This window comes from Drosophila obscura, unplaced genomic scaffold, assembly GCF_018151105.1.
Source record: "Drosophila obscura isolate BZ-5 IFL unplaced genomic scaffold, ASM1815110v1 contig_192, whole genome shotgun sequence".
Classification (NCBI taxonomy): Eukaryota; Metazoa; Arthropoda; class Insecta; order Diptera; family Drosophilidae; genus Drosophila; species Drosophila obscura.
The window spans coordinates 3,623,031-3,648,402 of NW_024542781.1; the positions used below are offsets into that span (position 1 = coordinate 3,623,031).

The 25,372-nt window shown below is 41.0% G+C and overlaps 7 protein-coding genes across 19 annotated transcripts in view; 5 read left to right on the forward strand and 2 right to left on the reverse strand.

The window, feature by feature from the left end:
• The first annotated feature begins 438 nt into the window (after positions 1 to 438).
• LOC111065523 (adenylosuccinate synthetase) lies at positions 439 to 6,254 on the forward strand. Its single transcript, XM_022353744.2, has 5 exons — positions 439 to 716; positions 2,613 to 2,715; positions 4,555 to 4,834; positions 4,907 to 5,267; positions 5,332 to 6,254. The coding sequence occupies exons 1-5, from the start codon at positions 543 to 545 to the stop codon at positions 5,758 to 5,760; spliced, it is 1,347 nt and encodes a 448-aa protein (XP_022209436.1). The 5' UTR covers positions 439 to 542; the 3' UTR covers positions 5,761 to 6,254.
• Positions 6,255 to 6,393: 139 nt separating this feature from the next.
• On the forward strand, positions 6,394 to 7,352 carry LOC111065524 (calmodulin-like protein 4). Its single transcript, XM_022353745.2, has 4 exons — positions 6,394 to 6,533; positions 6,665 to 6,695; positions 6,758 to 6,822; positions 6,880 to 7,352. The coding sequence occupies exons 1-4, from the start codon at positions 6,531 to 6,533 to the stop codon at positions 7,228 to 7,230; spliced, it is 450 nt and encodes a 149-aa protein (XP_022209437.1). The 5' UTR covers positions 6,394 to 6,530; the 3' UTR covers positions 7,231 to 7,352.
• LOC111065525 (40S ribosomal protein S20) lies at positions 7,343 to 8,517 on the reverse strand. The gene is made up of 4 exons (XM_022353746.2): positions 8,408 to 8,517; positions 8,103 to 8,258; positions 7,771 to 7,860; positions 7,343 to 7,522 (listed from the first exon to the last, which is right to left on the reverse strand). The coding sequence occupies exons 1-4, from the start codon at positions 8,408 to 8,410 to the stop codon at positions 7,409 to 7,411; spliced, it is 363 nt and encodes a 120-aa protein (XP_022209438.1). The 5' UTR covers positions 8,411 to 8,517; the 3' UTR covers positions 7,343 to 7,408.
• Positions 8,518 to 9,476: 959 nt separating this feature from the next.
• On the forward strand, positions 9,477 to 12,107 carry LOC111065619 (GATA zinc finger domain-containing protein 10). Of its 2 annotated transcripts, none has more exons than XM_022353869.2 (6): positions 9,477 to 9,568; positions 9,627 to 9,877; positions 9,944 to 10,042; positions 10,102 to 10,334; positions 10,408 to 10,556; positions 11,781 to 12,107. In XM_022353869.2, the coding sequence occupies exons 2-6, from the start codon at positions 9,782 to 9,784 to the stop codon at positions 11,978 to 11,980; spliced, it is 777 nt and encodes a 258-aa protein (XP_022209561.1). In that variant the 5' UTR covers positions 9,477 to 9,568; positions 9,627 to 9,781; the 3' UTR covers positions 11,981 to 12,107. The 2 variants fall into 2 exon arrangements, with proteins under 2 accessions (XP_022209561.1, XP_022209560.1); XM_022353868.2 differs by lacking the exon at positions 11,781 to 12,107 and adding an exon at positions 10,808 to 11,543 and having other exon boundaries at positions 9,478 to 9,568.
• A 104-nt stretch (positions 12,108 to 12,211) lies between these two features.
• Positions 12,212 to 14,389, forward strand: LOC111065620. Its single transcript, XM_022353872.2, has 5 exons — positions 12,212 to 12,419; positions 12,987 to 13,144; positions 13,213 to 13,303; positions 13,379 to 13,497; positions 13,554 to 14,389. Coding segments are annotated over exons 1-5 (507 nt in total). The 5' UTR covers positions 12,212 to 12,417; the 3' UTR covers positions 13,691 to 14,389.
• A 346-nt stretch (positions 14,390 to 14,735) lies between these two features.
• Positions 14,736 to 20,092, forward strand: LOC111065644 (Fanconi anemia group D2 protein homolog). Its single transcript, XM_022353902.2, has 14 exons — positions 14,736 to 14,876; positions 14,935 to 15,698; positions 15,754 to 15,895; positions 15,956 to 16,024; positions 16,084 to 16,274; positions 16,333 to 16,405; positions 16,476 to 16,645; positions 16,714 to 17,207; positions 17,277 to 17,472; positions 17,523 to 17,645; positions 17,713 to 18,740; positions 18,801 to 19,037; positions 19,094 to 19,313; positions 19,368 to 20,092. The coding sequence occupies exons 1-14, from the start codon at positions 14,802 to 14,804 to the stop codon at positions 20,041 to 20,043; spliced, it is 4,458 nt and encodes a 1,485-aa protein (XP_022209594.2). The 5' UTR covers positions 14,736 to 14,801; the 3' UTR covers positions 20,044 to 20,092.
• A 90-nt stretch (positions 20,093 to 20,182) lies between these two features.
• Positions 20,183 to 25,372, reverse strand: part of LOC111065645 (heterogeneous nuclear ribonucleoprotein R) — a 59,118-nt gene continuing 53,928 nt past the window's right edge. For 6 of the 12 annotated variants that reach the window (XM_022353927.2, XM_022353911.2, XM_022353928.2 and 3 more), the window contains one exon: positions 20,183 to 25,318. In XM_022353927.2, the coding sequence (XP_022209619.1) occupies positions 25,143 to 25,318 (176 nt within the window). In that variant the 3' untranslated portion in view covers positions 20,183 to 25,142. The remainder of the gene's footprint in view (positions 25,319 to 25,372) is intronic. The other 6 variants (XM_022353912.2, XM_022353923.2, XM_022353913.2 and 3 more) reach the window with 4 other exon arrangements.

Genomic DNA, 25,372 nt, shown 5'->3' on the forward strand with positions numbered 1-25,372 from the left:
CATATTATTGGATTGCAAACGAAAATTGCATAAATAACTTCTGCCGCCAAACCAACAATCCCACAAAAACTTATTTAATCCGGTTAGACAATCACTATTAAGAACATTTCGGCCAACGGCTGATTTTAAGCGGAAGAATACAGGTTCAAAAGAACGATAGTATCGATAGTGACATTGGGGCCTGTTGATAATCCTTAATGTGATGCCAATCAACTAAAAAAGCTTATACTACTGACTCGATTTTATGTATGTAGGTATTTTAATTTACTCCCTGTCCCTGTCCGATCTCCCATATGAAGCCCGTTTCATTCCCTAAATATTCTAATTTTTCTGCCAAATTCAGACATGTTTCGTCTATCGCACAAAACTATCGCTATTGATATATGTATCCCATCTGTACAAGTGCATAATGAACCAAAAACCAAAATCGCGGGTATATATTGAATAGCCGAGTCTAATTTCGCTGCGCTGCGCGACGGAAATCATTCACAACGTGTTTCTGTGGTTCCTGTGTCGCCTGTTTTCCGTGTTTAGTCGTCGCAATGTCAACAACAAACGCCATCAACGGCAATCTCTACGAGAAATTGCACCAAGGACGGACGAAAATGTACAAGTCCAAAGTGGACGTTGTCCTGGGCGCCCAGTGGGGTGACGAGGGCAAGGGCAAGGTGGTGGACATGCTGGCCTCCGAAGTGGACATCGTGTGCAGGTGTCAGGTGAGTAACCGACCCAATCTCTGGGGGGTAAAAGAGAGTGATTGATAACACAGCGGCTGTAGCCTCCTGACATCCTTGTCTGAAGGACATCCAATTCCGCTTCCCCCCGGCTGTCATTGCCGCCTCAGCATCTGAGTATTTCACAAGTAGATGGGCTTTTTTCCAACTATTATCGCCGCCGCATGCTTTCTCATTTGTATTTATCAATTCTGTGCCCGCCATGTGGCTGTGTATGTGTCGGCGTCTGTGCTTGCTCAAGTGTTTGTATGTAGCTCAGCGCATGTTTGTGCTCCGGGTCCCAGGGTATATTATGTAGAAGGTAAGGAATTCCGGTTTCATCCCATATGCATCATCTGCACATGGTTGAACTGTAACGCTTCTCCAAAATTATTTCTAGCATAATTCAGTACAGTATCCGGAACTGCCTTGCCTTCTTTATTCACTATACCTTGCCCATTTTCATTCCTATTCCCTGCTTTGAATCGCTTACATATAACACATACATAAGTGTGTGTGTGTATTCCGTCAGCGAGTCTGCCAACCAAAATTCGTCACTTGTGCTCTCTCGCTCTCTGTCTCACGCTCTCTCGCCCTCGACTGACGTTAATTCCTTTCCGCTGTGCTATTCCCACATCCACATCTGTTGTGCTTGCTCAGCAGAACCGAACCACCAGCCAGACCAGGTTTACATAACCACCAACATCATTCACCATGCCCCGTCGTCACCTCATGACAGAGACGAGACACACTTGCCGCGACCCGGCATCATCATCCCCACAGGGGCGCATGCAGTCTTAGCCGAGCACTAGTTTCTTATCAATGCAGATTCCCGGAATCCCTAGTAAATCTCTCTTTTTTGTTGTCGTTGGAGCTGACCATTGCGTGCCATGCCGGATGGTTTATGTCCCCATAACAACTTGTTGATATCCGTTTGGGCTTGAACCCAGAACTATTTTAGTTCAACGAACGATAGGAAATGGAGTTTCCCCCCTCTTGGCGCACAATGTAAGTTAATGCATCTCCTAGCAACAATGCAGAGCTGAAGCCCTCTTATCAGAGCAGCTTTGTTATATAACTGATAATTCTGTGGACTGAGTCACACGACTGACACGCCTCTCGGCTACTCCGATTACGCATATTGCGCAGTGAAAGGCCATGGACGGGTATGGGTCGGGGTCTGTATTTGGAACTGGGAATGGGACTATAATCTTGGCTCGCCATTTTCTCGTATCTTATCATGGCTCAGGAACAGAAAGCTCTACTATACGAGTAGTATGGTCTGTTACTGGGACTGCGTAAACATTTTTTTGATTGTCTTGTTTTTGCTTTTTCACAATGATTTGTGAAGGTTCCAGAATTTTCACTCTTCTCTTTCTCCGCTAATCACCACACACATTTTTCATTTGCTATGCTTTTTACAGTATATAATATAATGTTAGATTAGCAAAAGTCAAGAAATTTTGTACAGTTGCCAAAACGAAAGAGAAAAACAAATAAAATTTCTTTCTGGCGTCAACCTGGCCTGGGGTGTTGGCGTATCTCTGAAATTCTTTACGATAGTTATAGGTATCTGTGTGTGTGGAACGTTTTCGTTTTCATGCGACACAGTGTGGGGCACGTGGGCACATTTGATGGCCGCCCGAAATGTGCCGAAACACGGGACGGAACGGGTGTTATTCAATTGACATAAGAATATTTTATTTATTTTTCATTTCGCACAGGTTTTGTTTTTCTCTGCCATAACACACGCAAAAGCCAAACAAACAATGCTAATTTTGTATATCAATATTAATACAATCTTTATACATATGTATGTGTTTTATATGGATGGGTTGATATACTATACCATTTGGCGGATTTTCTGACCTGTTTTTTCTTTTTAATTTTTTCACACAGGGCGGCAATAATGCTGGACACACTGTGGTGGCCAATGGCACCGAATTCGATTTCCATCTACTGCCGAGCGGCGTCGTGAACGAGAAGTGCATCTCGGTCATTGGTAAGTTTTGAGAGGCCAGGATCAGAATGATACCATGGGATCCATCGAGTCAAGAAATGCAAATTAAGGCTAAGGCAAGCAAGAAAAATCTCTAGCAAGAAGGGTTTTAAATTGGAAAGTAAGCTAACGATTTCTTACCCATTCACTTTTGATTTTCATATTTTAAATTTAACGAAAATGTAACGACATTTATACAATGAAGGTCGAGCGAGCAGTGGTCGATGCTGAAAGTAAGACTAATGTTATCCGCCAATAGATATTCCACTGTACCAAAAAATGTATGTATGCATGCACATGTGCCTCTTCGTTTATTTTGTTTCTAGTTTAGTTTTTCCCTCGCGAAATTTAATGTATCGAGAAAATACTAATATATGTACATATGTATGTACACATGTACATATGTACATATATTCACATGCAGTATATGAAGGAATTTTTGGCAAGATATAGTGCATCATTGACATTGGCTTGCGGGTCAGTCAGATGGATCTGTTTTTCGACTTTGATATCGCTCGCCCATGAAAATAAAAGGTTTTCTATTTTCGTGAATGTGTGGGCGGTGGGAAAATGGAAATAATTTAATCAAAGTTAAGCGGAAAAGTTGGTTACGCTTGTGCCTGGTGGTGCTGCCAATGACGTCACCAAGGTCGTTATTGACAATTTATTCACGAGTATATCTCTCTCCTGGCTACTTTTATCCTGCTCTTCTGCGCTGCAAAGTTTAATCGATGTTGTGGTTGGTGACATTGTTTACCAGGACAACAACAACAACAACAACAAATTGTGCATTCTCATCGCTTGTCACAAGACTAATTTATGAGATAATCAGAACAGAGCCCCCCCCCCAACAAACACAAAGAAAGAAAACCCATTGAAATAGCTGTTGAGTGTGTCTGTTGGCTTTGGTGGTGATGTGAGAGCTTTTGCTGTTTAGATATCGTTTATGACACACAAACACACACACACACACACTCGCATACAACCAACCATCCATCCACCCACCCACACAATCAAACGCAACGGGTGGGGGGACAAATTATTCTAATCAGGCAATTAGCTTATTATTTTTAATTTCCAACTTACTCCATGCCCAATTTGTACATCAGCCGTTCGCAGAGCCAGCTCGCGTGCCCAGGCATTATGAATTCCGAATCGTTTCCATATTCTTCGAAACTCGTCGTCAGCTTGTTATGAAATTTATTGTCAGAATGTAGAAAGATATGCGTGATATTTTACAGATTCTCAGGAAAATTCAAACCACTTGATTCCGCCTGCATTCTCTGTTAAGTTAGCAGATGGGCAAGCTCTACCAACAATAAATAGCCACAGTTCAACGAAATTAGTGAACATATGTACACATGTATGTATCAAATAAAAACTCAATGTACCATAAAAACTACTAGATAACAGCTATACTAGTAACAGCTCGTGTAAGCACTTGTTAGATACGAGCGTTAGCAAGTTTTAGTGGGTCTCTGCAGCATTGCATCGGAGTTTAGATTGTGTTTGATCGAATTGGGCAACCGTTTCCATTCTGAACCTTGGTTCAGATGAACCTTGTATCCGGCATTAAAATATAGGAAATAAGTTCCGAGAACAAGTTTTCCAATTAAGAAACGAGAGCAACTGAACCTGAGAGAATGTCGGGGGAATGGGAATGCAGTACAGGCAGTACAGTTGTAGTGCCTTTATGTAAGGCGTACGGCAGAGGCAGTCACATGACTGCTAGACGTAATAGCTTGCACATTTATTACCCATAAAGTGTGCAGTTTCAGCAAGTAGGGAGATCCCCCAGATATACCCAAAGCTCTAAACTAATATTTATTTGTGCACTTGCAGGCAATGGCGTTGTCATCCACCTGCCCTCGCTGTTCGATGAGGTGCTGAAGAACGAGGCCAAGGGCCTGCAGCACTTGGAGCACCGGCTGATCATCTCGGATCGGGCGCATTTGGTGTTTGATTTCCATCAGCATGTGGATGGCATGCAGGAGGCTGAGAAGGGCGGCAAGTCGCTGGGCACCACCAAGAAGGGCATCGGTCCGGCCTACTCCAGCAAGGCCACTCGCAACGGCATCCGTGTAGGCGAGCTCCTGGGCGACTTTAATGCGTTCAGCGACAAGTGAGTGCCAGTGCCTGCCGAATCATCACCGACCCCCTCATGCTGGTTGTAATTTATTGATGTTTGCTTCAGGTTCAAGTCGATTGTGGCCACACATCTGCGGCTGTTCCCATCGATAAATGTCGACGTTGAGGCGGAATTGACCCGCTACAGGGACTACGCAGAGAAGGTTCGTCCCTATGTCAAGGACACGATTTGCTTCTTACACACCGCCCTGCGCAACGGCAAGACCATCCTGGTTGAGGGCGCCAACGCGGCCATGCTGGACATTGACTTTGGCACGTATCCCTATGTGACCAGCAGCAACTGCAGCATTGGCGGCGTCCTCACCGGTCTGGGCTTGCCCCCTCAGACCATTGGCGAGGTCATTGGCGTGGTCAAGGCCTACACGACACGCGTGGGTGACGGTCCCTTCCCCACCGAGCAGTTGAATGTGAGTGAATTGCCAAAGGCAAAGAGATTTGAGTCGCTTATTAAATGATTCCATTGATATTCAGGAAATTGGTGATCTGCTGCAGACGCGCGGCTTTGAAGTTGGCGTGACCACGAAGCGAAAGCGCCGTTGTGGATGGCTGGACATACCATTGCTTAGGTACACCTCGCTGGTGAACGGCTACACGTGCATTTGCCTTACCAAGCTGGATATCCTCGATACGCTGCCGGATATCAAGGTGGCTGTGAGCTACAAGAAGGCGAATGGTGACAAACTGGATCACTTCCCGGGCACCATTGCCGAGCTGGGCAACATCGAGGTGGAGTACGCGGTCCTCCCCGGCTGGCAGACGTCGACGGAGCACATACGCAACTTCAAGGAGCTGCCGGAGAACGCACAACACTACGTTCGCTTCCTGGAGAAAGAGCTGAGCGTGCCAGTGCGCTGGGTGGGCGTTGGCAAGGGCCGCGAGTCCATAATAAATGTGCAATAGTGCTATCCAGATGCAGCGACGTACTTATGAATATGTGTGTCTATGATGAGACGGAAGCGCTTTAATGCCCATTAGCCAGAGACGCGCAAATAGCGAAATGGCCATTAACTATCTAACCACAGACCTAACCAACACAAATGCAACTAATATTTCGACTATCTACAATATTTGGACACAAATTATTAGCCTATTGCTTTTTTAAGATTTATTTCATAGTTTTTGATGATGTTCACAAAATAATTTTGAGCGGCTCCTGCCTCTATGGATGGAGGGCTCGCCACGCATATAATACTTACTATAAATTCTTGTTTGATGAGGAGAGGACGTACTTAGTTTTTAAGATCATCAGGTGCAGTTTTCAGATTTTGTATGCAAGGAAGTGGAGGCAAATATTTTAATTGTACGATAACTATATGATGTTGTTTTAATATTTAAATACAACAGTGTGCTCTGACTTGTGTAATTGTGCGCAACAAAATACATTTTAATTAAAATCTGTTGGTTTTTTTTTTGTTTGTCTGATTACAAATTTTAAAAATAATATATATGTTAATTCTTTAGACGATTTGATTTTAACTATCGATAGCACCTATCGATGCTGACACCTGTAGATAGTCGATGACATATTTTCTGTATACCTTGGGGTCACACTTATCTGCTGCCTGTTTTCGTTTAATTTTTATTTATTCATTTGCATTTTTCGTCCATTGTGTTTAGCTTATTTATTGTTAATTTGTTTGATTTGTTAGTGCAGTAAAAATTCCTTCGATATGGTAAGTCGAGGCTGCATTAAATGTTCCAAACAGTGGCGGAATCGCTTTCTACAACTGCACTTTCCACTTGACTGCTCCCATTAACCATTTCTTTTCTATCCAACTTTCTATGTACATAATATTCTGAACAGGCACGTTACTTCAAAGAACAGGATATAGATGGTAATTATTGCTGGGACACCTTGATGATTTCATTCTGAAAACATTTCTTATCTCTAATGCAGAGTTCCGCGAGTGCTTTTATCTGTTCGCCCGTTCGGGCCAAATCAACAATCTGGACGAACTAACTGTAAGCGGTATTCATGCACGGCACGACACACACTTTGACTTAAATGCGTCGTTCTAGGTAATCATGCGCTCGCTAGGTCTGTCGCCGACAATCCAAGAACTGGTTTCATACCTGAAGCAGAAGAATGGAAAAATGAGCTTCGCCGACTTTCTAGACATTATGCATCAGCACTCCAAGGTGGAGAGTCTGCCCGACGAGGTGATTGCCGCCTTCAAGGCTGCCGATCCGCATAACAAGGGCACCATATCGGCCCGGCAGCTGCGCAACCTGCTCCAAAACTGGGGCGAGGGCCTCTCTATGCGCGAGGTAGACAATATCTTCCGCGAGGCTAATGTCAACAGCAATAGCAATGTGCGGTACGCAGACTTTGTCAAGATTGCTTGCGCACCGGTGCCAGACTACTATTAGACTGTCAGCCCAGTGCATTCTGGCCGGGACCCTTAGAAAACATTCCAGTACACATGCATTTCCCTACGAAATTCGCACAAAAAACCATTTGCAATAAAGTTCACAGAAGATATTTAAGAAAAGTTTTCGATTTTATTTGAAAACTTTTTCACTTGTAGAAAAAGGACATCAGCCGTTCTTAGTTGGCAATGGTAACCTCAACCTCTACGCCAGGCTCGATGTTGATCGACGTGATCTTCTTGACGATCTCAGATGGGGAATGCAAGTCGATGATACGCTTGTGAATTCTCATCTGAAAGGGGACGAAAATGGAGATTCAAATTAGTGATGGGGTCGCAGTAGTGCTGAGGAAGTTTTTCAGCTGAAGGGATTGTCGAATTCGGAGAGCCAAATTGCCAAGGAAAATCAACAAAGAGGACTATGAGAACACGTTTAGTCTGGGCAGACCAAATGTGATACTGTACAACGGCAGGTTAAATACCGAACCACGATATCAGATCTGTCCATGAATGTGAAAATAAATGCCTATGGATAACTCACCTGGAAACGATCCCAGGTCTTGGAACCCTCACCGCAAGGAGTCTTACGGGTGGTGATGCGCAGGACCTTGGTAGGCATGCGTACGGGGCCCTGAAACAGAAAAGGAACGCCATTAGCACACACTTCTACATATATGATTTTAGACGAGTGTCGCTTGAACCATATAATATTCCCACACTGTGACGAGTCAATGTGGGAATAATGTCCGATTCTAGCATTTTTCTATGGCATTTATTAATGACTAGGCTAAGCGTCTGTCGGAACACAAAGCCTCCAGGTAAATGCGGGTGCACATGGTGTGCTATAGTCCCAAATCGGTGCCTCCGACTCACCTTGACACGCAGATTCTGGTTCTTGGCACCGTTGATCAAGTCACGGCACACATTCTCCAGAGAACGCACGTTCCTGGAGGTCAGGGTGATGCGGATGCGGTGCACTGAAGCAGAATCGCCGCCATGGGGCTTCTCAATGTCCTTGGGTGCAGCAGCCTGTCGGTGCGGAAGACATTTGTTAGAGTGAGAGTGAGGTTAAGGTGAATGTCGCAGCACGTGCGTCGCTTTCTTTTATATAGCTCGTATTTCATATAGTCTGTAGCTACTAGCAACTGTTCTTGCCATGCTTTATCATGGATATTTACCATTATTTAGCAATTTCTCTGGTCGAGATATTCAAATCTTTATATTTTGAGCAGCGCTGAACCAGCTGGTTGAAAACGGAGAGGCGGAAAGGTAGAGGTGTCAAGCCATCGAGGGCACTATCGATAGTATCGATGTTTTGCTGCTAGCCGCTACTATCGATGGTTTTGCGACAATCATGATAGTATCGAGCTACAGTTGTTGCGCTATAATACCTTTATCAAACGGCCTGGTTCAAAGTCCCATTGAGCAATACGACAATCTAGAGACAAATGTTGGCAAGCAGGTCTGTTTTTTTTTGCAGGAAAACGCAAAAAAAAGGCTTTTCCCATTTGAAGAGCGTTCAACAACTAGACTTGCCACCATTATGGATCCACGATACAAAAAAGAAGGATTTCGTTTACAGATCAATGCTGATCAAGGCGCCGTTTTGTTGGAAAACATGTTGACTAATTACAACGGAGAACAACCTGAAGAACCGGAAGCAGAACAGCCAGTACAAGTCTCACACGAGCAAACTCTGCTTAAGTTTATAAAAACCAAAATAGAAAAGATACTATCACGATAGTATCGATTGTTTTTTCAAAACATTCAAAACTATCGATGGCTCAACTATCAATCGTTTGACAGCTCTACGGAAAGGAGTATGACCGCGGAGTTATGGATAAAATATACCGCCTGACCCTCAGAAATATACCGAAATATACCTTGTCAATATCAAAATATACCGTAAATATACCGATGGACACGACAAGATGCGTTAATATTCCTCGATTTTGAAGTTCGGTTTAATATTTAATTTAATACTAGCTAGTTAGGACTTAAACAACTGAAAATATATTTTTATCAGTCCTTCAATACCCCAGAAATATACCGTAAATATACCGAGAAAAAAAAACGAACTTAATTAACCCCGCTCTATTTAACCAGGAGAACGCACCTTGAACAAAATATTTCATCAACCCAATCCCCTTTTGGCGAACAAACATTGAAGGGAGTTTATAAAATAACAATAACATTAGGATTTTACTATGTAACCAGTGTGACCAGTCCCAGCCAACACATTTGTTTTTCAAAAAATCTACAACTCGCAAACTGACATTAAACAGATTTTAAATAAAACGTAAAATAATTATAAATACATAATAGAACATCGACAAAAGGTAATTTTACACAATTAATTCCTATTTAATTTTTCATGTCCATTGTGAATGGCTATAGGTGTTAACAGCTGTCCCCGATGCGATTGGCAAAAGGTGAAGAAGCGGTGATTTTGTGTACGTGTGTGTTTTGACTTTGCGACGTGGTGATTAGCAACCGAGGAATCCGACTGAAATTGATCCCAATCCTTGCTGGAATCTAGCACTTCCATCCAGATGCATTTTCCAGATTTCAGAGCAGTCCTGCTGCTAGCCGTGCTGGGCCTGGCGAGCGCTCAACGTGTGGCGCCCGGCGTAAATCCCCAGCATTATGTGAGTTTCTGATATTGTGCAAGCAGCTGCTAGTTGTTTAATTGACCGATTCTCTGATGTATGCAGCAACAAGTGCCCCAGGTGCCGCAACATCACCAGCCGCCGCCGCCGCCGCAGTACCAGCAGCAAGGTCACGGCGCTCCTGGAGTGCCGCCGCAGCAGTATGTGAGTAGGAGTCAAGTCTAGGGCGCAAGAACACTGACCGACTGTCAACCCTTCCACAGCAATACGAGCCCGTCCAGCAGCAGCAGCCTGTGCAATACCAGCAGGTTCCTGTGCAGCAACACCAGCAGCCACCCATCCAACAGCAGCCACAAATGCTGCAGCCCGTACAGCACCAACAGCAGCATCAGCAACAGCAACAGCAACAAGTGCATCACCAGCAGCAGGCGGGTGGCCATAATCACGGCCAGCCCCAGCAGGTGTTGAACACGGGCAACATTCAACAGGAGCGCGCGTAAGTCAGCTAGGGCCTCGGCTATCTTATCTCGGCAATTATCATATCGTTGTTTATCTACTGTACATTCTAGTCACATCCAGGAGCACATGCAGGTGCCAATTGATACGAGCAAAATGTCTGAGGCGGAGCTTCAGTTCCACTACTTCAAGATGCACGACTCGGACAACAACAACAAGCTGGACGGCTGTGAATTGATCAAGTCCCTGATCCACTGGCACGGTAAGATCGCACGATTCTTTCTTGAGGATGCTGGTTTTGTGTGTTTTGATATGCGTCTGCAGTTCTATTTCCTGCTCTGTTTGACTCATGTGTTTTGTTTTACCTCTTTTTGCATATGCGTCACGTACAAAATAATTTAATTCGGCTGTTTCCGGTGTGTTCTGGTTTTGGTTTTGGTCATGCTCAAACATCATCCTAATCCATCTTGCATACGACATAACAACACTCATTGCCCAAACGCTGAACTCCAGAGCAAGGCAGCAAGGAGCAGCCCAACGGCGAGAAACCGCACGTCGAGGAGAAAGTCTTCTCCGATGAAGAGCTGGTGGCCCTCATTGATCCCATCCTGCAAATGGACGATACATCGCGTGACGGTTACATAGACTATCCGGAGTTCATCAAGGCTCAGCAGAAGGCCTCTGAAAAGCAGCAACAGCAGCAGCAGCAACAACAACAACAGCAGCAGCAGCAGCCGGTTCATTAGTAGATAGTTCGTTCGATCCGTTCAGTTTGCATTAATCAATCAAGCTTGACTATGTCTTCGTCTTAAGTCCTGTGACGTGCAACACATACTCCTTTCGCCGAAAACATCATGAAATTACGTCGACATTGTCAAACCGTTGACAGAGTTTTAGACCCTTTCCCAAAGCAATTCTACTTACCATGCTGCAAGCATTCCATTCCACTCGGAAAACTTCATTGAACAAATTGTAACTCATTATATCCTTCCAAGATATTTTCACACAAAATTCCCTATTTTCGAATAGTCCACACGAATCTCTGAAGTGGTTTGTGCAATTTTTAACTGCTTTGTTTTATTTTGTTTTCCCTACGTCATAATTTTAGTTAATTTCGATATGAACTAATTTTTAAGCGCAACTTGAGAGCAGCAACAAAAAACAGACTGATTGTGTGAACGTTGGTTTTGTACAAAAAAGAGAAAAAACACGCAAAAAAATCGAAGTAAAACTATAACTAAATGGAAAACTCTTTTTTTTCAATTTGAGACCTATTATATAGACGCATGCAATTCTCTGTAAGTAAAACCAGATCTAGCAAATAAAGTCGAATACAAATCATAATCCCCCTCCCACATCTAAACCCCTGCCCCAGTAGCTTTCTAAATCCATAGCTAGAAACATTTGTTAGCGGTTTTCGGTGAGCGCTTCCCAGCCCCCTCCCATAAAGTTGCTATGTTTAACATTACATTCATTGTCATTCCAGTCGAAGATGGTAGCAAGAAACCTGCCGAGGATGGGAGTGAAACTCCCGATGAGCACAAAACTGGCAGCGTATACACGGACAAGGCCCTGGAGGATACCATCGACTATGTTCTCAAGTCCATGGACCTCAACAACGATGGCTTTGTGGACTGGGCCGAGTACCGCAAGACTGAGGGTAACATTGGCAAGGAACAGAACTAGTCCTGACAGCATAATCTGACGATGATTCCCCAGAGAGCCACAGAACTTGACAAAACCTGCGTTACTACGTATCCTTCAAAATTGTTGAAACCTTTTTTACTTTTGCTAAATAAATCGTTTTTGAAAATACCCAACGAGTAACGGGCTTCAGCCGATTGGTAAAAGCTCAAAGCATGAAGCTTTCTGGCAACGGATTGAACTATCGGACTCACTTTCTTGCGCTGATGGAAGACTTTCAATGGACGGTGAGGCGTTGCAGCCGACAGTACGAAAAAAGTGAATAAATGAAAACAATAAGAGAACAAATGCTGCAACAAATAAGGGATTTAACAAAACAAAATTTATAAAGACTAGTGTATTTCAGTATTACGTCTGTAATTCGTCGTGAGTGACGGAGCGCTGTGTTTCGAGTGTGGTAATTTGGAACCCCGTGCAAAATGTAAGCAAAAATTTGTCATAAAAATAAACAGCACACATACCGATATAGACTCTTGTGCAAAATGCAAAAGAACTCTTGGGGCTGATGGCCTAAAATTATGAATGCCGGTCCCAGGGCCATAATCGCGTTGCTTGGGATACCCTGCCGGTGGCCGGCGCGCCTCTTTGTTGATTGAAAATAAATAACCTGATTGGGCCCCCACTCCACGCTCCGTTCCGGCCAGAATTCGGGCTCCACGTGCTCGCGTGCAGCCAGGAATTACGCTCTGTATAAATATTTGCCGTTGCATAAATGATAAACGTGCCACGCGTTGGGTGTGATATCGATTTTGCCAGCCAGTCTCAGCACAAGCCAAGAGCATGCTCCAAGAGGTGGGCGGGTGTGGGGGCGTGTGCTGGTCGGATGCGGTGGATGGTTGAGGACTTCCGTAACTTGCCGCAAGTGATTTTTACCGGCAGATAAGCCCGCGTGGCTGACTAATGCCATAGCATTACAGTTAGTGCTCTCTCCCTTGTTTTTTGTCGGCGTAATATTTTTTGTATTAAAAAGTGCAAAAATTTCTTTTAGGGCTGCCATGGCCAGCGGACGACCACGCGAACGTCTGCTCTATGCCTTCCGCGGCTGGATAGCCTTTGTGGCCTTCATGGACCTGGGCACGGCATTTCGTAGTTATATCGAGCGACGGAGTTTTCTGGGCGATCACAGCGACACGCAGTTCATCGAGGGTGAGTAACGTAGTCCTCCCTCCCCCCGCCATAAGGAATCGCATCGCAATGCTTTATGATATTTGCAGGGGACTACACCATATCCCGTATCATTGGCATGTACTGCCTGCTAAAGGCGATTGCCCTGGTCCACTGCACCCTCTACATACACTACAGACCGTGAGTAGCAGAACTCAGTGAAGCTGTGGCGTTATGGGTGTGGGGAAATAATGATGTTCTATTTTTGAATAACAGGGTCGTAAGCATGGGCGGCTGCTCCTTGGCCCTTACCATGGTCTTCTACGCCACTGAGGCTCTCTACTTTCGCTCAAGCACACTCAACTTTTACGTGATCTTCCCATGCGTACTGAATTGTAATTGTAATTTAATCAAACTCTCGTTCAAGTTTGCTAATTACATTTTTGTCTAGCTATTACACTCTTGGGACTGATTTACATACCCAGACGACTGCGCCTATGGGAACCCAATATGGATCTGGATGACGAGAACTCTCAGTTGCTAAAGCAAATGACGGGCTTCAAGCGAAGGCGCACGAAAAAGCAATAATTTCAGGTTTAACATGGACTATATCAAACGTAGGGAACCGATTTGGGATTCCGATGAGAACAGTATTGTGTAGGTCGCGGAGAGAGAGAGAGAATCGCATATTATCCGCTATGGACTGTATTGGTGTGATAGAAAAAAGGCATCAAGGAGAGATTAAATTTAATAGCAATACTTAAAACAACGCCAAATTAGTGATTTTCTATGAATTAGGTACGATAGAGATATACGATATTCTCGGCATAAGTCAATTTCTGACATAATCACTTCAAGACAAGACATGTTGTACTTCCTTTTTATAAACCATATACATACATATGTATGTACGTATGTATACTATAATCTATTAACAGATATACATATGTATGACACAATAGAATAGAGTTTTTTGCACTTTTAAATGTTGAGAATGCATCAAGGAATTATATTCAAAATTATCAAAGTTAGCACACCAGTTTAAAAATTCAAATGGAAGGCTTTAAAATTATAAATAAGTTTATGAACAAGTAATTATTATAATATTACGTTGGATTTTTCCATTAGGCAGGCAATAATGTGCTTTTAGAAACGATTAGCAATTTTTGGAACATGCTTCCGGCTCTTACAATTAAGCGAACACATGGTTACAATATTATATACTTACTTATCACATATGAAGAATACCTTATATACATTTAAAAACAATAAAAGTTTTATATATCATGTAGCGAATGTTTTGAATAAATATTTGAATTTACACCACCCCTAACGGCGGTTCAGTGTTGGTAAGCTTTAATTATGTGGTTGGGTAGCAGTGTTGCCAAATCAGCTATTTTCTTGAAATATCTGGCTTATACGGGAGGAAAATTTAAGGGCGAACAGCGGGATTTTAAGGTTTTAATGTGGTGTGTTTTTTTTCCGCTGATGAAGAATTCACATTATTTATGCTGCAGCTACAGGCTTACAAGCTGTTTTAGATATTTTTATATCTCTGATCAATCTAGCTGTATTTTACAAATGAAATATTGTCATCACTGGTGGGTAGTACTGTGTAACACCGCGTTAATTGCGCCTTTTACGATTTATATTTTGTTTATTGTTTTTCATTCATTATTTGTGAGATTTATTGTTAATTATGTATCGCAAATACAAAAAACGTGGCCAGAAGCCACTAAATACCATCGATGAAAATAACTCAATCAAGATACCAGTAAGTGAACTCGAAATTGTTGCTTTTTTTCGTGAATACAAGTGGGTTTCTCTTACAGCTTCCGGCGGACAACGAAACCGGCAACAAAACGGATGTTTCTGTGGCACCGACTTCTAGTGGAAGCGAGGAGAACATACCGGCCTCCCAGGAGCATACGCAACGCTTTCTGTCACAGCATAGTGCCATCCTGGCCGCGACTCTGGGGCGCACACAGTCCTCCAGCCGAAACCTTAGCCTGTCGCGGCAGCCAAACAACTTCTTCGAGCTCGTACTGATACGAGCCGGGGTACAATTGGACCAGGGCGACACCCTTGTGCTGTCCTGTGACCATGTCTCGATAGTTTCAAAGTTGCGAGACATGTTCATGAGTGCCCCGTCCTATGCGGACAAGTTGGAGACCTTCAAGGCAGGTCTCAACTCTGCCATGGGGCCCAAGTCCAAATTGTCGCAGAAACTTCTCACTGGCTGTACTGTGGATGCAGCCGGGGAGGAACAAATATATCAGTCGCAGAACAGCATGTTCATGAACTTTCTTATGATCGATTTTATGCGGGATCCGTGCCTGGAGGTGCTACTGAACAGAATGGAAGAGGTGGCCACATCGGACCAAGTAATCAAGGGCCAGGGTGCTATTGCAATGCCTTTGCTGCCCCTGATGATGGCCCAGATGCGCTACCTGACCCTTTCCCACAAGGACCAGATCTATAAGCGCATCGAGGGTATCTTCAACAGAGCCACCGACTCGTCTAAGTTGGATATCATAAGCAATGCCGAGTTTATGCTGGATGCCAGCATGCACGACGAATTTGTCGAGCTGCTCTTGTAAGCTGACATCAACGTAATTATGTAATGCAAACTTACTCTTTTCTTTTGGCAGTATAAACTATTCCTGCAGCGAACAGCTATTTAATATGACCACTGTGCACACATTGAGTAACCTTTCGCTCTCAGCCAAGACCCAAGACAAGCTGCGCTTGCGCATTCTAGAGTTCACTACAAGTGGCACCTGTCCAGACTCGGTACACAAGATCCAAAACTATGAATATTCTGTTTTCATTTCTAACCGCCTGTTTCTGTAGACATTGCCCCACCTCATCCGACTTTTGTTGAACAGTCTTATACTGGACACAGATGATAGTGTGCGGGAGGTAAGATTTATTAATCCAATCCATATAGAATGGGACTGAGACGAATTTATATCTATCAGATGGTTTCCACACTGCGAGAAATATTTAACTGGCGTCACAGAGCTCTTAACGACAGCAGCGCACCGACAGCCAACGACAAGAAGTCGCAACTGGAACTTTTTGGCTTTCTGAAACTAGGCCTGATACGCTCCCATCGATTTTATCAAATGTGGCAGAGACTAATAGCAACTTTGCCTGCAGACGGATTCACGTTAGTTCAGGGCAAACAACAATTTTATACATTATTCTACAGCTGTACGTATTTGCAGCGCCCTTGACTTAATAATGATTTTGTTGCTGATCCATGTGAATGAAGATAACTCCCTGTATATCGAGAATATTGTGAGTATATACATACATATAAACCCCTAAATATGTTCATTTTAAACTAACGAACCAACGTTATTGGCAGCTTCGTCGTCGAATAAAGCTAAACCAAATCACAGTAAACATTCTAGAGGACGTTAAACAGCACTATCCGCACATTTTGGAAAAAAATATTAGCACACTTATGCACATCCTGCACGACTTCATGTGCGAAAAGAATGCAGCTGTGTCAGAGTTTGCAAAATCTTCGTATAGGTGAATAGGATGTGCCCTGCCCAACGAGGGTGAACCGAGTGCTTGAGCTAATGTTTCGTTTACCGCAGCGTACTCTTCAAGATTTTTACCACAATTCAGAAGAATATTCTGAGGAAGCTACTTGATCTTGCCTGTGACAAATCCTCGCAACACCTTACCACAATGGCCCTGCATTTGCTGCGCGAGCTGCTGCGCAAGAGCTTCAAGGATGTGCAGAACTGCGCGTCTCTCTTCCTGCCGATGCTGGATCGGTTGAGTGACTTAACACTGCCGCAAACTCGCCTGGCTATGGAAGTGCTATGCAACTTGGCTTTTCCGGAGCCAAAACTACCCGAGTCACTGCCGCTCCAGGAGCAAGTCGAAATGGTGGTGAAGAAGCAGCTGATCAATCGCACTGAGTATGTGAAGAAGCAAGGCATCATTGGCAGCGTGCAGCTAATTAATGCCATTTCGTGCACTGAGGAACGCAGCTTAGACGACGGGGACGAGGACTTTTCCCCCGCCGTGGATTCCATAGACGGTTTGCCCGACGGTCGCTCCAAAGTAGCAGCCAACTTGATAAGTAAGAAAATGATGATGGTCTGAAGCTTGTAAAATACTTCAACCTGCAAGTGTTATTTGTATCACACAGCTCTCACCGAATCATCCATCATTAACAGTGCTGAGTCTCTGGCGCTGTTCTATGAAGAGTTGGCCACCGTTATTTCTCAAAGATGTCCCATATCTTCATATTGGAACGATAAATACTTTACCATGTGGCTCTGTGAACTGATGACCTATCGCTTTCAGCACAACTTCGCTACCGAGACAATTCCAAAGCCGATCAAGTGAGTATCTTGATTGAAACCAAACTCAACTAAATGCAAACATTTTAAAGTGGCATCCAGCTGGAATATCAAAAGAATATCAACGAACTGGACGAATCGATTGTAAACATAGAATCGGACGTTCTTGGCATTGCCATAAATATATCCGAGCTTGTACTCTCGCCAAAAACTGAGTGAGTAATATTGTCTCCTTTTACGCTTTTACTGCACAAGAATCTTGCTAATTTTGCGCAATTACAGAGCCTCTGGATCTATATATGTAATGACGCCTCTGTTTTACCTTGTGAGAATGCTAAACCAAAATTGCTACCGTGGCAGCCTGGATGTGATTAATGCCTTACTTGGCTGTGCAATTGTACTGCCCTCGTTCTTCGAGGACGAAAACTACATGGCCATCTTCGACAATTATGACGAGCAGCAGCAGAAACATATTCTTAGCATTTATTTCCATACTATCAACTGGATAAGGGTAACAATCAGTGCGTTCGCAGCTCAGATTCATCGTGGCACGCGCGAACGAGTGTTGCTCCGTTTGGGTGAATTGATACGCATGGAGCAAAGGGTCAAGTCGCTATTGACCCATGCACCTCCTAACTTTGTAGTTCCTCCATATCAGTTCCTCGACTGTTCAAAACAGAAAGCTACGCTGCACAAACGGCAAGGTGGTAAGCCTGGAGCCAAGGCCCATGAAACCGCACTGGAGGAGGACGAAATCTGTAATATAACCACACTAGTGGACTTAACCCTCAAGGTGGCTCCCTGCAAGACAAACAAAACCAAAATTGACTTTGAGCAGTTGTACGGACCACGGGAGAAGTACAGACCAATGGATGTGCGCATCTTGGTGTTACTGGAGAAGCAAGAGCTATCCTTGAACTATCCACTGGAGGATAAGGAAAAAGGCAACGCTTTAGGGTTGTTGGAGCTTCGTTTCCTGCTTGAAGATGTGGTCCAAAAACTGAAAGCTACAGTCCATGACCAGCAGGACTCCTTGGATTCAGTGTTTCTCCATCCGCATCGTATCAGTCCGGAGAGCTTCTTACATGATATATGTCAGTCGATGATTGATTTAAATAATCACCTAAAAGTCCTAGCCAAGGCCATAGATGAGGAGTTGGCCAATGTCAACCATGTGTATAGCAATTTGGATCTGTTCAAGGAACGATTCAACTATATAAAAACCTGCTTTGGCCTATGCATTCAATATTTTTCCTTATACTTCTCCTGGGGCGGATGGAGCGATGAGTCAAATTCCAAACAGCTGCACGGTAAGCTTAGCTATTATATTATTGTCTCACGAATTCTCATCTTATTTTCGTTTATTTCAGAATCCCTGTACATATTGCATACATCACGTCTGCCGGGTCTAAATGTACCGACATATAAAAAGCAAACTATTCCCCAACTGGCCACCTTGAATTTCGACTACTTTTTAAAGTACGAGAAATCGGTACTAAATCTGAGTACGGCGGTTCAGCTGCACCGACTGCTCTGCAGTTTGCGGACACTGGGAGGAGGTTGGGGCGATGCCAGTCAGACGAGATTCCGGCTAGCCGAAGACACACGTACGTACGAATGTTCATATTTAGTGAAAATATGATTTTGATTTGATGATTTTCAGGCGTACTCTGTGACAAGTTTCTGCGTCGTAAGTGGTTCCACTTCTCAAGCAACTTGGACAAAGGAGCTCAGTGTAATATATACCTAGATGAGCTGGTTAAGGGCTTCCTTAAGAACTCTACCTCTGCGCGGCAGAACGAACTTCTGAATGAGCTCATCAAGGAGTGCAAAATACTAAATACAAAGGACAAGGCACTGATATCCTTTCCAAATTTCAAGAAGTAAGCGATACATATCAGCTGATATTCAAACGATAATTATACGATATCTTTCAGAGCCAACTTTCCGCTGCTGTTTCGGGGATTGTGTGAAGTGCTAATACACTCGTTGAATGCTCAACTGAGCGCGGAAAAAGAAGGGGACAGCCTGAGACTGTGGGAGTCTACAGTAAACTTGTTGAATGGATTGCTTAATATTGTGCAGCTTGTGGAGCAGCCACGCAATTTCGGATTATTCCTCAAGCATTCACAGCTTTTTCTGAAGCTTTTTCTGCAGCGTGGTATGTCCGTGCTGGAGACCATAGTGCGCCGGGATCCTGATAGGCTCACAAAGTTTCTCCAAGAGCTGCAGAAGGTGACCAGGTTCCTGCACCAGCTATGCTGTCATTCAAGGTCCATCATAAATACCGCCATCATAAGCTACATTCCCAGTCTTCGCGAAACCATAGAAACTCTGATATTTCGAGTCAAGGCTCTCCTGGCAGTCAACAACTGTAACTCCGCCTTCCACATGGGAAATATGATCAACAGAGATCTCCATGGATATTCTATCGTCACGCCAGTGGGCTCCTTCATCAGCGAGGAGAACAGCGACGAAGAGCTACCCGCAGACGATACCAGTGTGGACGAGACAGTGCTGGATGCGGACAACATCAGCAACATTAGTGCCAGCACCAGACCGAGTACCAGTGGATCTCGGAGCAAGTCCTCGTCGCGCAGTAAATGTTTCTAAATATTGTTCAACGTTAACTTTCAAAAATAAATCGTAATTTATTTTTTCGATCAAAGTGTGGAACTTTCATTTGGGAATTTTAATGGGATTGAGCATTAGACGATCTTTGCATTCTTTATTTATTTCATTTTTTATTATCTGGATGCAATTTTATTTAATTTTCATATTACAAATAATAACAAATGTATGTATATCAAATATTTTAGTACAATATGCTTCTCTCACTTTTAATTTCTTCGTTAACAATAATTGTTTATTAAGACGTAAAATTTTTGCTCCTGTTTCTTCTCCCTCGGTCTTTCTGCCTTCTCCTACAATGAATTCTGATTGTTTATAGATTTTGTGTTTTTATTATTTAATTATCATCTCTTGATTTTATATCGTAATAATTGGCGACGTTACGTTCACGGTTTATGAATCCCTTTCATATATGTATGTACTCGTAGCATGTACTCGTAGTACTCATGCAAATGTGCTGTGATGTTTATCAATTAGTTGTTAAATCAATCTTTTATAAAATGATTCGATAGATTCGATATATATGTAATTTAAAAGCATAGAAAACACACACAAACTATAAATGTAGAGTACAACAAAAAATTTGTTTAAAAAAAGTCGATACAAAATGGTAAAAATGTGGCAAAGCTAAACCTAACTTGTGTGTACGAGTATGTCCGAAATAAAAATTGTCCCCATACGAATCGTGTTCTTACGAGTATGTATACAAAAGAAGTAACGAAAAAACTTTGGAAACTGCCCTGACCTTGCCGATCCTTGCATTTGGCATCCTGTACCACTCTTGGCTCTTTCCTTATAAACAGTTGCGCTTGCTCTTAGGCCAATTCTTGAAATATACATGACCGGATTGATTTTGTTTGCTGAAAAGGTTTGGAGAGTAAATTTTGAATAGGTCGAGATTTTGTGTATATTTCAATTTACAATGCGATCGTCGTGTTTTGATTTATTAATTTTTATTTTTTTCTTTATTTGCCAATTTTTCAAAACTTAAAACATTTTACACAAATTAATTTTAAAAATTTTTAATACGTACGCAGTCTGTTTAAAAGTTAAGTTAGATTATACACTCCTACGCCTACATATACATTATATACTCATATATATATATATTTATAGAGAAAGATATATATATATATTTATATGTATATATATTATATATATGTATGTATATATAGATTTAGTAATTATGATTAAATCTTGCCTTTGCATCATCACAATTCATGTAAAGTTTTTCATTTTTTTCGCTCAGTTTCCATGCGCAGTTTGCAATTTTGTTGTCCACCTTGCTTAAACTTATGTTTTATTTTATTGGATTTCTTTTAAATTTGTATGTTTTTTTTCTTTGTAATATTTTGTATTGTTGTTGAAAGTTTAAATTTACACACGTATACAGTTATGGTTGTTGCTGTTGTTATTGGGTCAAAGATTAATTTTGTTTGCGCGTCCTCTTCACAAATACACAAAAATGTAAAACCAATTAAAAAGTTAAACAAATTAGTACGTTAAGTATTTAACATTAGAGCTTTATGTGTTAGGTCGTAAAAATATTTTGCTAAAAATTAATATTCATATAGTTTAATATATATATATAACATACTATTGAAAACTTAAGCGCACAAACAAAACTAAATATTCAAATTAAAAACTAATTTTGCCAAACGTTTTTGCTTTCCCGAAAAAAATTAAAACAAAAATTACAAATTACAATATTTAACACAATTAGGGAAATGTGGGTAGGGGATGGGTTTAAGGGATGGGTGGGAAAATTTCAGGCTTCCAAAGAAATGGTTTCTAAATAACGGCACATAATTTTGGTGATAATTTCATTAATTCATAACTTTCATCAAGTTCAACGAAATTGGAAAACTTTAACGGAGTGTGTAACAATTTGCCAATTGGTTTACAGTTTTAGTTTAGTTTTTAGTTTACAATAGAAAAACACATTAACAATAAAAACTTACAAATTAAATTACAAATTTAAAACAATATAAAATCAGTACAGTTATCGAATTAAACAAATCGTTAAAATTAGTTATATGTATATATTTGCAATTTGAAGTGGGTTCAAGGGTTCAAAGTCACCAAATATGTGGAAATTTCAAGGGCGAAAAATCGAAAATTTTGCATGATAAAAATACGCGGCGTTGAAGAATTTTTCGTTAATAACATCCTTAAAAAATTATCTCATTTGCTGTGTTTGTGTGTGTTTAAAGAGAAAAAACATAATAAAAGTTTTAAATGATTTCTGCCCTTTCTTTTTCGAGGGCAACACTCTGCTCTCAATCCGGAAAAGATAGATCGTTTAAGAAAAATTCCTAAGGAAACTTATCAAAAATTATTTTAAAAAACTGGTTAAATATTTAAGTGATTTTTTTTTCTGCTTGTTATTGTATTTAGAAAATGGCGCACACTTCTCTTCCTTCTCCTACAAAGACAGTTTACTTTAGTTTCTTTAAACATTATGTGTGTATATGTATTGTTGTATGTGTCTGAGTTTGTGTGTGTGTGAGTGTTACTAAATGTAATCTTAACTATGGTCATTTAGAATTTGTTGTATATGTTCCTCTTATTGTTTGTGGCTAATATTATGTATTTAAAGTCTTTGCTGGTTTGCAAATTTTGCGCAAGTTTTCATAGTTTATATTTATTATTTTTTTTTACTTTAGGCAACTGCTTGGTGTGTGTGTGTGTGTTTATCTGTTTACTTTTAATTTAAAAAAACTGGTGTGTTTAGGCTTATGCTGAACAATGTTCATAGATACGTTTTAAAACACACGCGCCCTTGTCCTTCATCAACGGCCAACAGTTTTGTATTTGCTTTATACTTGAGTTCAAAATTGGAAGTATTCTTTCGTTAGTTTAAAACTAATTTATATATTTTTTTCTTTTTTATATATATAATATTAATTAACTTGTTGCTTTACTTGAGATCTAGCAATAGCGGAAAAGGAGACATAAACGACAGGTAAAATTTCAACAAAAAAAGGTTTTTAGTTTTGAATTTTGCAAAATAATCTAAATAAACGAAAGGCAAGGCAAGTTCTTGTATAATTGATTTTCCTATATAAAAGTATTTTGACACGTGTGTGTGTGTGCTGTTTGTTGTTGTTGGTGTTTATAGGCATGGAGTTACAGTTAGGTTGTTACAATCGTTAGATCGTAAGGATCGCTATATATGTATGTAGGTGTGGTGTTTGCTTTAGGGCGTTACTTTCATTCATATCATATTATATGTGCGTAGCAGTTCTGCTTAGATGAGTTCGTCAATAAAATTGGGAGAGAGTTGAGTCTGAATTGTTAATTAGTTGAGAGGCTTTTAAGGAGAATTTCTAGGTTTTATGAATTGTTAAGGTTTGCTGCTAAAACGCAATCGAGCGTTGGCTAATTCATTTCATAATTTTTGTATTTATCTTCGTTTATCTTTTCATTATCTTCTTCTTTGAAAGTTAAGCACAATTTGTATGTTTATATGTGTAAATATTAAGTATTTATTATTGTGTTATTAAAATTCATAATATTCATCGTTATTATTAGTTTTAATTTTACTTTTACTTTTAATTTTACTGCTTGTGATGTGTGTGTGTTGTGTTGTCTTTCTAATTCGTTGCTTCAATTGGCAGATATTTTCCGAGATTTGCTTTGCCGATTTCTGGCTTCCGGAACCATCTGCATTTGTGTGTATGTGCAATTGTTTAACCCTACATATATACTTTTTCATCTGCCAGTTAATTGATTTGAAGTTGCCTAAACTTAGGTTCGTTAAAAAATAGTTTTTTTGTTTTGTTTTTCAATTTATGCAGAAAGTCTTTGCCAGTTGCCACTGCCAGTCATTATATAATAATGCTGGGTGCATTTAAATTGTTTGTATGTATGTATTTTCTTATCATTCTCATATCAATTCAATCAATCTAATTTATAATTTTTTATTACTTTTTGTTTTATTTTTGTTTTTGTTTTTTTGTCAGTCAATGTTTCTTCATTAAGCTTTGCTTTTCACTTTGAATTCTTGTTGTTGTCTCTCGAAGTCCCTACAATATTAAACTTTTTTAGTTCACATCAATTCATCTGAATCTGAACCTGAACTCTCGTATATATGCACTGGTTTCCTATATGTCTTGCTGGCTCCTCATTGCTGTGGTTATATACAATAAAGGGAAATTGCTTGTGCACTATTGGCTTCTTGTGTTTTTGTCAAATTTGCTTAAGGCTCTTTTCATGCTAATCTCCATGTACATGATGTAAAAGGTTCTGTATATAGTCGAATCGATTTCGAATTTGGGTTTTACGCAATTCATTTTCAATGTATAAAAAGGTGCTACATGCTGCTTAAGATTTAAAATCAATCCGTACTGGGCTTAGACTGCTCTCTCTATATAGTTATTAGATAAATATATTTATATATATTTTTAAATTTATATATCGGTTTTTGTTTTGTTTTGTGTTGCTATATACGCTCAATTATTGTTTCGATTTCAAGTTAAAAACGCTATGAGACATAATTTGTTTTTATCATTATATTTTTGTGAACTTTTAAAACGATTCGACTTTTCTTTATCTACGAGTTTATACGAGTTTGCTCTTTTCTGATTTTTAAAATGGTTCTGGGGGAAATCGTTTAAATGTCTTTCACTAAATGAAAAAATGTTTAAAATTCTGCTGCTGCAAAGGCTATATAAGTGATTACATACATATAAGTGATATATATTCTCATCGACTGATTTGTTGCTGCTTCCGATTCTGATTCTGCATTTTTGTTAGCTATTTTGAGGAGCACAATCGACTGCTTCCAATGAATCAAACGAACAGAAATCGGTTTGGTTCCGAAATGAAGATATCTAAAGCAAAATGATCTCTCAAAATTTTCGCTAGCTGTAGTTCTTATGGTTTATACAATTTATTTAAAGGGAATTTATTGCTTTTAAGAGTTTGTTACTTGGATCTTCTCCAGGACATCGACGAGTGAAAATTATTATTGGATGTTGCTGGGGCTGTAACTTCCATGTTGTGTGGCTGCTTTTAACTGATATCATATATAGGGTTGCTGTTGGTGTTGCTGTTGTTGATGTTGATGTTGTATTGTTCTAACTCCATGCCGAAAACGTATCCATGTACCACTGTTCACCATTTGTGCCTAAAGGTTGCTGTGGTAGCGGTAAACTGCCCCAACTGCCGCCATTTCCTATTAAACCGCTCGGGTAACGTCGCTTAACATCTGCCGGATTTTGGTGACCTCCATCGAACTTACGTTTACCGACTACTGCAGTAGTTTTGTAGGTTCATAGGTTCATGATGATCATATGTGGTTGGTTGT

Bases quoted from the DNA above. Each gene is read 5' to 3' on its own strand.
- LOC111065523 (XM_022353744.2), top strand. From the start codon at position 543: ATGTCAACAACAAACGCCATCAACGGCAATCTCTACGAGAAATTGCAC. The intron at 717-2,612 runs GTGAGTAACCGA...TTTTTCACACAG, and splicing joins ACATCGTGTGCAGGTGTCAG to GGCGGCAATAATGCTGGACA. The intron at 2,716-4,554 runs GTAAGTTTTGAG...GTGCACTTGCAG, and splicing joins GAAGTGCATCTCGGTCATTG to GCAATGGCGTTGTCATCCAC.
- LOC111065524 (XM_022353745.2), top strand. The intron at 6,696-6,757 runs GTAATTATTGCT...TCTCTAATGCAG, and splicing joins CAAAGAACAGGATATAGATG to AGTTCCGCGAGTGCTTTTAT. The intron at 6,823-6,879 runs GTAAGCGGTATT...GCGTCGTTCTAG, and splicing joins ACAATCTGGACGAACTAACT to GTAATCATGCGCTCGCTAGG.
- LOC111065525 (XM_022353746.2), bottom strand. The intron at 7,861-8,102 runs GTGAGTCGGAGG...TTTCTGTTTCAG, and splicing joins ACCAGAATCTGCGTGTCAAG to GGCCCCGTACGCATGCCTAC. The intron at 7,523-7,770 runs GTGAGTTATCCA...GTCCCCTTTCAG, and splicing joins AGACCTGGGATCGTTTCCAG to ATGAGAATTCACAAGCGTAT.
- LOC111065620 (XM_022353872.2), top strand. The intron at 13,145-13,212 runs GTGAGTAACGTA...TGATATTTGCAG, and splicing joins CGACACGCAGTTCATCGAGG to GGGACTACACCATATCCCGT. The intron at 13,498-13,553 runs GTAATTGTAATT...ATTTTTGTCTAG, and splicing joins CTTCCCATGCGTACTGAATT to CTATTACACTCTTGGGACTG.
- LOC111065644 (XM_022353902.2), top strand. From the start codon at position 14,802: ATGTATCGCAAATACAAAAAACGTGGCCAGAAGCCACTAAATACCATC. The intron at 16,275-16,332 runs GTTAGTTCAGGG...ACGTATTTGCAG, and splicing joins TTGCCTGCAGACGGATTCAC to CGCCCTTGACTTAATAATGA. The intron at 18,741-18,800 runs GTAAGCTTAGCT...CGTTTATTTCAG, and splicing joins AAATTCCAAACAGCTGCACG to AATCCCTGTACATATTGCAT.
- LOC111065619 (XM_022353868.2), top strand. From the start codon at position 9,782: ATGCATTTTCCAGATTTCAGAGCAGTCCTGCTGCTAGCCGTGCTGGGC. The intron at 9,878-9,943 runs GTGAGTTTCTGA...TGATGTATGCAG, and splicing joins GCGTAAATCCCCAGCATTAT to CAACAAGTGCCCCAGGTGCC. The intron at 10,043-10,101 runs GTGAGTAGGAGT...ACCCTTCCACAG, and splicing joins GAGTGCCGCCGCAGCAGTAT to CAATACGAGCCCGTCCAGCA.